The sequence below is a fragment of the Sorex araneus genome, chromosome 11 (genome assembly GCF_027595985.1).
Source record: "Sorex araneus isolate mSorAra2 chromosome 11, mSorAra2.pri, whole genome shotgun sequence".
Lineage (NCBI taxonomy): Eukaryota > Metazoa > Chordata > Mammalia > Eulipotyphla > Soricidae > Sorex > Sorex araneus.
In genome coordinates this window covers 47,339,589-47,351,663 of record NC_073312.1, presented here as the reverse complement: position 1 = coordinate 47,351,663, position 12,075 = coordinate 47,339,589, and the positions used below count along the sequence as shown (strand labels likewise).

The window sequence follows — 12,075 nt, the reverse complement described above, 5'->3', positions numbered from 1 at the left end:
ATAATGTCACTTTTTTTGGGGGTCACACCCCATGGTAGTCAGTGCTTACTCCTGGCTCTGCACTGACAGATCACTCTTGGAGGATATGGGGTACCAGGAATCAAATCCAGGTTAGCTTCATGCAAGGCAAGTGACCTTATCTGCTCTACTATCTCTCTGTCCCCTAATCTCAAATGAAAATGTCTTTTTTTCCCCATCTGATGGGCAGATCTAGAAGTTCAATACTCAGAACTGCTGGAACAAAATATAGGACATTGTTGTAAAACTGTCTTTCAAAGAAACTCAATTTACACCCCACCAGCTGTTTCTGGGAACATCATTTTTCCCACAGCACTATGTAGTCAGTACAAACTTGTTATTATGATGAATGGGAAAGAGTGGAATTACTTATATTTCATGTTTACTTCTCATTTAATGAATAAAAATGAGTACTTTCTTGTTTAAGAGACATCTGGGGTTGGGATAGTTCATTGTAGAGCACCTACTTTATAGGCATGAAACAGTAAGTTTGATCTCTTGTATCACTCAACATACTGAATGGGACCCCAATTCAATAGGATTTTGGAAGCCCGACAAAAATGCGTGTGGTGTCCAGTGCACTGCTAACTGTGAGCATTGCAACTAAGTGTGAGACCCCTGGTCATTCAACAACAAATGGATGCCGGGGAAGGAAGAGATGTATATCATATTACTTTTCCATGAATGAGCACTTACATGGAGCACTGAGTTTGACCCTAGGAACTAGATGGTCTGCCAGTGTGAGACTCTTCCCCAAAATGCTACCGTTTCAACTTCAAACTTTTCATCTCTATTTCCTTGAGATCTTCCACTTGTTTATGCCATTATCATACAAATTTAGATGGGAGGTGGTATAAGTTGTACCCAGCAGTGCCTTAAGGCTTATTTCTGGTAATGCTGGGGGAACATATGTGGCATCAGAAATTGAAGTGGGGTTGGCACATGCAAGGCAAATACCATAATTTCTTTGATTCAAAATTTAGGTAGGTTCTTTTGGAAAAATTCCTTCCCCATTGGAATGCTGTATGCATAAAATTGTATCATTATCAGTACTGTAAATTACAGTGGCTAAAATGTAAAGAAAAAATAAAATCTTTCCCTTACATCCCCCCTTGCCCTTGTTGCTGATGGTGTGATGTCTAGGGATTATACACAAGCCTGGATGTAGCACTCACACATTGTGGTGCTCACAAAAGGTTTCACTCTAAGATGAGGCACACAAATTTATGAACTGTCCTCTTTCTAGTTGTGGTATTCTCTAGGAGAAATTCACAAGAGAAGTTCTATCTTTTGTAATGTTTATAGAACATCTAGCTGTGGTGTGCCCAGAAATCATTTGTAGCACACAGACTTACAGAGAGCATAGCTGCTACGATTGTGTTTAGCACATGCAGTACGCTGGAAATCTGAATTTGTGACTATATGCTTGTAAGGCAAGAAGGCATTCTTAGGGGCTGGAGCAATAGCACAGCGGGTAGGGCGTTTGCCTTGCACGAGGCCGACCTGGGTTCGATTCCCAGCATCCCATACCGTCCCCTGACCACTGCCAGGAGTAATTCCTGAGTGCAGAGCCAGGAGTAACCCCTGTGCATTGCCAGGTGTGACCAAAAAAGAAAAAAAAAATTGTATCACCATGAGATAGAGTTAAAAAGCTTTCATGTTTGAGATTCAGTCATATAATGATGGAACACCCATCCCTCTACCAGTGCACATTTTCCACCACCCACATCCCAGTCCTCACCCTGACTCTATGGCAGACAATTTTCCCAATACTCTCTCTCTAATTTTGGGCATTACATTACTGATGTAAATTTCAACGTTCAACATGAGACAGCTTAAAGACACTGTGAACCATTCCTAGAAAGGAACACTCTGCAAGCAACTCATACCTACAGATATAAAAAGATCTCTGGACATTCACACAATCCTGTGAGGCAGATCTATTACTAGCCCCATGTTATGAATGGTAAAACAGATTCAGAGAAATTTTAAAAAATTGTGTGAACTACTTGGGACTATGTACGGATTGCAGGAAGTCTGACTGCAAAATCTATGGTTAGAACACATGATGCTGTATTACTCATTGCAGCACCAATTCCTTTTTCTCCACTTATTCCATTTATTCTATTTATAGTTTATTTCTGCATTTCACTGTAATCAACCAATCCCTAGATTTCCAAATTAACTTTCTAGATCTAAGTGGTGGTAATTATTTCTGAATAATTTCAAAGTTCATGACTTTAACTAAAGGAAAATAAGCTAAAAAAGCCTTAAAAGAAATTTAATACAAATCATTACTAACTGGAGAAGAGTGAGAAAACAAGAACAAAACCTTAGGTCTCCTTATTTTAATCAGCCTAATTATGAAGTTTTGTTATGTCTATAACTCTTTAAAGCATCACTGGGAGTGCCCCATGAGCACCATGTCTAACACAGTCCCAGAGCACTATGAAATATGACCCCCAAAAAGGGAGAGGGGGAGAGAGTAAAGCTACACACACAATGGCACAGCAAATGGTAAAGGGTTATTTTTGAAATATGGTTTCACTGTCATCCCGTTGCTCATCGATTTGTTCGAGCAGGCACCAGTAACGTCTCCATTGTGAGACTTCTTATTACTGTTTTTGTCATATTAAGATTATTGTATTATCATATCTTTTCTGTTCTCCCTAAATGTCCATCATAATATATTATCTTTGCATCAGAAAACTGGGTCACACTTGGCGATACTCTAGGGTTACTCCTAGCTCTGCACTCAGGAATGACTCCTGGCAGTGCTCAGGGACCATATAGGATGCTGGAGATCAAACCCAGGTTGGCTGCATGCAAGGCAAACGCCCTCTCCACTGTGCTATCGCTCCAACCCCTAAATGTACTTTCTTATATAGCTAAAAGAATTACAAAAATTTTGGGGACCTGAAGCAATAGTACAGTGGGCATGATGCTTGCCTTGCAAGTGACAGACTAGGTTCAATCCCTGGTACCGCATATGGTACCCTGAGTTCTGCTGGGAGTAATCTCTGAGTGCAGAGTCAGGGGTAAGCTCTGAGCACTACCAGAGAGGGCTCCCCAAACTCCCAAAACTTAAGCAGGGGGTGCACACTGTATCTGTGGGTACTCAGGAGTCACTCCTGGTGGGGTGGGAGAAAGGGGACTATGTGGTTCCAGGGATTGAATCCAGGGCTGCAGCATGCAAAAACACATGTTCCAGCCTCAGAGCCATCTCCCCACATCAAGAATTCAATTTTTAAAAACCAAGTATTTGGGTGGGTTTTTTTTTTTGGGTGGGGGAATAAGGTTTGGGTCACACCAATGATCCTCAGGGCTTACTCCTGACTTTCTGGTTCTGTGCTCAGAGTTCACTACTGGGAGGTGTGGGGGACCATTTGGGGTACAGGATCCAACCTGGATTGGCTTTGTGTAAGGCAAGCACCCTATATGCTGTACTATCAATCTGGGCCCAAAACCAAGTATTTCTGAATCTTATGTTGATACAATATGTTTTTTAAAAAATTGACAGTAATTTTTCTTTCTTTTTTTTGGGGGGGGTCACATCTGGCAATGCACAGGGGTTACTCCTGGCAGTAACATACGGGATGCTGGGAATCGAACCCGGGTCGGCTGCGTGCAAGGTAAACACCCTACCCGCAGTGCTATTGCTCCAGCCTGACAATAATTTTTAAAAAGTACACACACACACACAATAAGCAATAATTAGAAGCAAAATTTCAACAGAAAACTAGAAAATTAAGATAAGCCTAAAGTAAATCTACATATACACATGGGAAGAATATGTAACACAATTCTATTTGCATGACTTCTATTGAATAATTGTTAGTTTTACCTCCTTAACAAAATATTCTTACAATTAAAAAACCCATAAACGGTAATTTTCATCAACATCATCACCTTACCATTATTATTAAAAAGGATTTTTTATAGAGGCCTGGGGTGTCAGTACAGCAGGTAGGGTGTTTGCCTTGTAGACCTGGGTTCAATTGCCACAACCCTTGTGCTCCTTCGAGCACCACCAGGGGTGATCCCTGAATGCAGAGCTAGGAGTTAATCCTAAGCACCATTGGGGTGTGGCCCAAAAGCTAACAAAAATTCTGTGAGGATTATGCCTAGTAGTACTGGAGTGGGAAGGACTGTACAGATTCAGGATCAAACCAAAGGCCTTACACATGCACAAACAAGATAAATGCTCTATCTCTTTAGCACATCCCCCAAACAAGTAAAAATCTCTCTCTCTCACACACACACATAAATTGTGTGTAAATATGTTTATATGTCATAAATACACACACATACATACACACATATTTACTTATTTTGTTTTGGGGGCCATATCCAGCAGTACAAGGGACTTATTCCTGACTCTATGCTCAGGGATCACTCCTGGTAGTTCTCAGGGGATTATAAGAAGTACCATGAACCAAACTCAGGTCAGCTACACGCAAGGCAAGAGCCTTACTCTTTGTATCTTTACAGCTCCTAATATAAAGTTTTTAAAAATAGCTGGATAAAAAAATATAGTTGGATATATAGTACAAAGGTTAAAGTATTTGCTTTGTATGTGGATGACCCTGGTTTGCTCTACAGTACTTCACATGGTCCCCTGAGCAGTGAACCAGGAATAAAAGCTGTCTAATACATATTTAACAGATACATGTTAAATGGGAATAAAGCCAGAGAGATAGCCTAATAGGCTGAGCACATACTTTGCATACAGGAGGCCAGGTTTGGTTCCAAGCACCCCTAGGAACAACCTCCAAGTTGGGAGGTAGGCCCTAGCATTATTAGGGTGTGGCCCAAAAGCAAAAATTGAAAAAAAAGAAAAAGAGAAAGTAAAATATTGTCAACTATTAAAAAAGAATCAATAAAATTTAATTAATCACCTTTTCTTTTATGGACAATGCTCTAGATGTTATAGTTAAGGAATCTTTAATTTAAGGTCACAAAAAATATTGTTTTCTTCACAAAATTAAAAAATTTTAGGTCTACAATGTTTCAGGGTTCCCTCCACCACCAAATATTGACATGTAATTGTTCCAGCACCATTCTTTTTTTTTTTTTTTTTCTTTTTGGGTCAAACCCAGCGATGCTCAGGGGTTACTCCTGGCTTTGCACTCAGGAATTACTCCTGGCAGCGCTTGGGGGACCATATGGGATGCCGGGGATCGAACCCGGGTTGGCCGCGTGCAAGGCAAACGCCCTACCCGCTGTGCTATCGCTCCGGCCCCTCCAGCACCATTCTTGAAAAAAGTGATACAAGTAACATCATCAATGCATTACTCAATGCATACAAGTAACATCATCAATGCAATATCTCAAATGCATTACTCCAAGCAAGAGAATCCAGATACAAAAAGCTACACCTCCAAAACCGTATTTACATGACATTAATGGAAAGGTGAAAGTATAGGAACAGAGATGGCTAGGAACAGGGGAAGAAACTAGTTACAACAGAGCATGAGACAACTTCTGGGGTGATAGAAATAATACATTATTTAGATTTTGGTGATGGAAATAATACATTATTTAGATTGTAATGGTAGCTATAGGACATGTTTTTGTTTAAAATTTAGCTGCATATTAAAAGTGGATGGATTTCACTATATAAATTATTCTTTAATAAACCTGACTATAAATGATATAATGACAAGATAAAGGTATACTTTATTTTATGTACTCCTCGAGACTCTCTGAATCCTAAAAAGGCAGACTTAATTCGAGTTATAGAATAACAAGTGAGGGCTGGGAAGAAGAGCTTTAAGGGCTACAGTGTATGCTTCGCATGTGGGAGATTTTTGTTGGATCCCCAACACTAAATGGTCCCCTGAACACTACCAGAAGCCCCTCCTAAGTACAGCCAGGTGTGGCCCCAAAATCAATCAAACAGAAGAAACATGACAATAGTTTTTTTTTTTTTTTTAAAAAAGGTAAGAATTATAGACCCCCAACTCCCTGATACCATCATGGCTCCCAAATAAAAAGGGATAAGAGCAATAAAGTGAACATTAAATAAAGGCACTATCCTGTAGTCATAGGTTAACTTTTCAGGTTGATGACTTAATAACTTAACAATCAAAACAAATCAACATAAAGCTAAGTTAAAGAAAAACAATCAACGAAACAATATTTACCTTTGGAGTCAGCATTTGGGAACAGCCTGTTCCATGGCACCTTATTTTTGTGTGGAAGAGAAAGCAAATAGTTTCTAGCTTTTAAATTTATTATACAATTCAGGTCTTCCTGTGATGGAGATCCAAGAATACCTATCAGATAAAATAATCAACTATTAATAGCCATTATCAGGGTAAACCAGCCACATATTATCAGCAGTGAAGCAGAAAGGACCGTAGTAAAAAATATTTTTTCTATCACCTCCCAATGTTTACCTTTGTTTTATATTTTTATCTTATATACCCTTATACAGGATATATAAGGGTATATCTTATATCTTATATACCCTTATATGTCTTATATATCTTATATACCCTTATATACCCTTGTATAAACAAGTTATAAACAAGTTTATACAAGGGTATATAAGGGTCCTTAATATTTTAAATCAAGGAAGATAAAAACACATCTAACATAAGTTAAAGAATTGTCAGAATTCTTATTATGCAAGAGACTCTGATGTAAATTGAGGACAGTAAACTGAGTAAACCTAGCTCCCAGAATGCTTGGGAACCTTACCCAGAATGTGATTCAGTTGGTCAAGATAATGCTTTCCTGGGAAGATGGGTCTGTTGGACAGCATCTCTGCCAGAATGCAGCCTACAGACCAAATATCAATGGACTTGGTATAACCCTGTCATAGAAAGGGAAAAAGATGGATGTTATTTGGTGTGACATAACACAGATCTTCCAACACAGGTGCATGGTTAATAGGAGTCTTAGTAGTTGCCCTAGCCCTCATGGCTATGTAATTCTGAAATAAAGAAAAAGAATGGACTCAGCAATGGAAAACAAATTATCAAATGCTTCCTTTTCAGCAGGTATGACTTTGGGGGGAGAAACTCCAAACAATAATAGTGAGTTTTTTGTTGAAAGATTGAACATAATCAAAGTAAAGTGTAAGTAAAGTGAAATTTATCAGCTACACAGGCAGGGTGGGGAGCTGGGTAGGTGGGGGGGAGGGATACTGTGATTCTTGGTGGTGGAATATGTGCACTGGTGAAGGGATGGGTGTTCGAGCATTGTATAACTGAGACTTAAACCTTAAAAGCTTTGTAACTTTCCACATGGTGATTCAATAAAAAAAAAATAAAAATAAAAAAATAAATTGTGGGGGCAAGAAAATATAATTAAGTTGCGGAAAAAAAAAGGAAAGAATGGAGAAACAATTATTTGGCTTTTAACTAAGATATTGAGGGGCTAAAGAAGTAGCTCAATAGGCTGGAGTACATGCGTCACATGTTGGAGATCTGGGTTTGATCCCTGCATTAGGGTGTTCCCCTGGGCACAGGGCCAGGACTAGCCCCTGAGCATTGCTGAGTTTAGCTCCAAATAAAAATTCTTACAAATGAGCTTGAGGGGACCTGAGAAATAGTGCAGTGTGTAGGGAGCTTGCCTTGCACGTGGCCAACCTGGGTTTAATCTGTAGCATTTCACATGGTCTTCTCAGCACCACTGGGACTAATTTCTAAGTGCAGGGCCAGGAGAAAGCCCTGAGCATCACTGGCTATGGCCAAAAAAAACAAAACAATAAAATAAAAACATTTTATTTAAAAACATTGTTAAAAAAGTTAAACACCTGGGAAGGCTACTGGAAAACAGAAGATACATGTGTAAGGTCTCTAAGAATCTGTGAGATTTTTGCCAGAAAAATGTAACATAAACTTTACTATGAGAAACTAGTATGATAATTTCAAAATATAAACCTTCTGCAAGACCACTTATTTCCTTCAAATATAATTTTGCATGTGGTATTTAAATTTTTAGGTAAATTCTGACCTTTCTGACAAACTCTGGGACATACTCATAAAAATATACATAATCAGGTATCGTATCATATAGTAGCAGCCCAAATCAACAAAATAGTGGCTGGGGTAGGAGTAAAAGCTACTCTAGTTAGGACTTCAGAGGGGTGGGAAAAAACATATACACCATTTATTTCACAGTGATTAGAAAAGCATGCCCTTCAACTCAGCCCTCTGTCAGCTGAGAATAGCACTGTAGCACTGTAGTCCCACTGTTGATCGATTCTGCTCGAGTATTGAGCAAAATACTCAACTGTCTCCATTGTGAAACTTGTTACTGTTTTTGGCATATCGAAAATGCCCCAGGTAGGTTGCCAGGCTCTCTGAGAGGGATGGAGGAATCGAACCCAGGTTGGCCGCATGCAAGGCAAACGCCCTACCTGCTGTGCTAGCCAGCTGAGAATAAAAGACCAAAACCCAGAACCCAAAGGATCAATGGTAAACAGGAGATTAAAGCAGCTACTTAGTTATGACTAGATATGGGCTGACCACACAGGCTGAGAGAGATGCCTATTGCCACACACGTTCACATTTTTGAACTCCTGGTTTGTCTTTTCATGCAACCTTGATCCTTACCTTGGAATTCAACATAATTTCTGGAGCCCTGTACCAACGTGTGGCTACATACTCTGTCAGGAATCCTGTGTGATCATGGTCCGGATCTGCAACACGAGCCAAACCAAAGTCACAGATCTGAGAGAGAAAAAAGAAGACACTTATTAATCAAGATGCTAATTTAATATCAAAACATAAAAGTAAAAAGACAACAGCAGTAATGATGTTAATAAGTAGCTGCTACCACTGGTATGTGGAGGATATTTTGCTGGAAATTTTACAAATTAATTATTATTTAATCTTTCAAATAATCTAAAAGGTAATGATGTCAACCAAAAAAAAAAAAAAGACTTTGAGAAGTCTTCAATAGGATAACTATTTTACTTTGTTTTGGAGCCATGCGCTTTGGTGCTTAGGAGCTATCCCTTGTAGTGCTCTGGGTCTATGAAGTTTTAGGGATTGAACTGGACCCCCTGCATGGAAAGTATGCACTCAATCGACTGGGCAATCTTTCTGGTGCACAACAAAACATATTTCATTATCTGCTCACCTACTACAGCAATCTCACATCTATTGGTAAAAACTGTTCTGTGTTAAAGTAAAGCCACCAGAAGTGATCAAGGTCATTTCTCAGGCTGTCAGCTCATGTTCCAAGCATCATCACTCCTAGGATCAGCTACGCAACCAACATTTACCATCTAATCCTCAGACTTCCTATTGTTATTCTTCCACATTTTTCACGAAAATAGTAATTTCAAAAGATTCTTCCCCCTTTCTCCATTTTCTGTGAATAAAACGCACTCCCAAACTTTCTGAAGATGCTTCTATACTAAAGACTTTTTAAGAACCCTAGTTTTTTATTTTTTGGTTATCTATTATTTTCAGTTTCATTCTAGGCACCATGGTTTAAAAATCTGTCAATGACAGGTTTTCATGCACAAAACACTCTTACACTCTTAGCACCACACCCTCACAAAATTGTCTGCTTCTCTCCACCATTATCCCAATGACTCCCTTGCCAGAGTGCTCCCCCAGTGGTAATCTTCCTACTGAAAACCAGTAATCTGTTTCTGTACTCTAGACATTTGTTATTCTCCTACAATATTTCTTAATATCCTTCATATGGGAGAAATCATTCTGCACCTGTCCTTCTGATTAACTTCACTCAGTATGATACTCTCTAGATCTATTCATGTAGTAGTGAATTACATGATTTCCTATTTTCTAAAAGCTGAGTAATATTCCATTGTGCATATGTACTATAATTTCTTTATCCAGTCTTTCATTTTTTTAATTTATTTTTAAATTTTATTTTATCACCATGTGGAAAGTTACAAAGTTCTCAGGTTTATGTCTCAGTTATACCGTATTCAAACACCACCCCTTCACCAGTGCCCATATTCCACCACCAAAATCCCCGGTATACCCCCCGCCCCCCACCCCAACTGTTTAACTGATGAATTTCACTTCATTTTCTCTTCACCTTGATTACGTTCCATATTTCAACACAAAACTCACTATTGTTGTGGGAGTTATACCCCCAAACAAGATAACCCTATTAAGGAAGCATTTGATAATTAGCTTTCCATTAAAAGATTGTATGTTTTCAGGATTTAGAAAAGGTCGCGCGGCCGTGTTCGGCTTGGATGTGTCCCAGTCCTGAATCCCGGAGCCATGTTAGTTGCTGCTAAGTGTCGCCAGGGCTCCATCTGGAGAAGGTGTGCTGGCTGCACCTCCTCCTTCCGGCTCCCCGGTGTTGTTGGCCCCAATTCGGGTCTGGAGCATTTTCCGGGCCGTGTTGCTCACCAGAAAGCCTGGCAGCTTCTCTATTGATTGTGGCAAGATGGCGCCGAGGGTGGGTCGAGGGCGTGACTTCTGGCGGCTGGGACCTCTTGGAGTTTGGGCTTATCCAGTCTTTTATTCTTGGACACTTAGGTTGTTTTCAGGTTTTGGCTTGTGAATAGTGCTGCAAAGTCTAGTTTCTAATTTTTTCCTGTCACAAAAATATCTGCTGGCCTTTTATCATCTGGCTATCCAATACTATGGTACTAATTCAGACTCCAATGCATATGAAATCTAACAAAACGCCTAGTCTCAAATAACTGCAGGGCAGATGATGATAATGGTGATGATGACAGTTTTTTTTTTTTTTTTTTCCCACACCCAGCAGTGCTTAGGGCTTATTCCTGGCTCTGCACTCAGGGATCACTCCTGGCAGATTGGGATATCAGGGTCGGCCACATGCAAGGCAAGGCAAGTGCCCTGCTCACTGTACTCTCTCTCTCTCTCTCTCTCTGGCTCCTAATTGTGAACATTTTAATAATTTTTTTTTTTTTTGCACCAAGCAAGAGTTTATTTTTCCCAATCCCAACTGAAATAGCACAACAGGGACAGATATCACTTGATAGGATATCCCAATATGTGAACATACCCTCACGGTGGTGGGGGTAACTTAGCAGTAATTCTTTTTCACATCAGTCATTTTAATGCTTCTGCAGGGTATAGGGGTTTTCTGAAAGAAAGATAATGTTAACCAAGATAGGCCAGATAATGGCTAAGCCAGGCTTCAATAGTTTCTTTTGGATCTTACTGCTTTAATTTACCTAAGAGATAAGACATAAACCTAACTAAGACATAAGCCAAGTCATGAAAATGTAGACAAGAAGGAAAGAAAAATGCCTAAGACATTTATAGGGCTTACAACAGGTAACAGTAGCTGTTTAAACATCTCCTATTTGAGTGTCACAGAATTCAGAAAGTTCCTATCCATTCACAAATGTCTTCCTCTAGGCTTGATTACAATCACCACACCATTTGTTGAGACTGTAGCATTAAAAAGCTACATACCTAGTGGCCAGAGCATAGTGTTTGCATTGCACAGCTAACCCAGATTTGACCACCTGCCCCCCGCCCCAGCCCTGCATCCTACATAGTGCCCCAGCACTGCCAGGAGTAATTCATGAGTACAGAGCCAGAAGTAATACCTAAGCATTGACAATTATTACTGTCACCAAATTTTGACACCAAAAGGAAAGTAAGCAGATAAAAAGCACTACTATATGTAGATAGCTCGAAGGGCTATCTACATGCAATGGATGTTTTCATGAGGGAGTCCTGGTTTAACCCCAGCACTGCATGGTCCCAGTACACAGAGCTGGTAACATCTATAAGCATAGTCAGGTGTGCTTTCTCCTCAAACTTATATGTTGGGGTTTTGCAGTTCCCATATTTTGATGGTCACTGATTTTCAAAAGGAGTTAATTTCAATGTTTTTTCTTTACTTACTCTCAGAGTTACACAGTGAGAAAATTCTGGATTCTACTTCATAGTTTTGACAGTCAACTCTACTTTCCTGTATACATAAACTTCACCATATATATCAGGCATCACCTTTATTGTTGGCCAGAGATTTAGTATAGTGATTAAGGTGCTTTCCTTGCATACATACAACCTACCCTAATTCCATTACTGGTACTGCGTATGGTTCCCTGAGCCAGGGCAGGAGTGATCC

The 12,075-nt window shown here is 39.6% G+C and overlaps 1 protein-coding gene across 1 annotated transcript in view; it reads right to left on the bottom strand.

Moving 5' to 3' along the window:
* Positions 1–12,075, bottom strand: part of MAPK1 (mitogen-activated protein kinase 1) — a 95,360-nt gene that overhangs the window by 19,229 nt on the left and 64,056 nt on the right. Inside the window, exons 4-6 of the mRNA XM_004607449.2 lie at positions 8,586–8,702; positions 6,724–6,838; positions 6,165–6,296 (exon numbers count right to left, since the gene is read on the bottom strand). Of these exons, the coding sequence (XP_004607506.1) occupies positions 6,165–6,296; positions 6,724–6,838; positions 8,586–8,702 (364 nt within the window). The remainder of the gene's footprint in view (positions 1–6,164; positions 6,297–6,723; positions 6,839–8,585; positions 8,703–12,075) is intronic.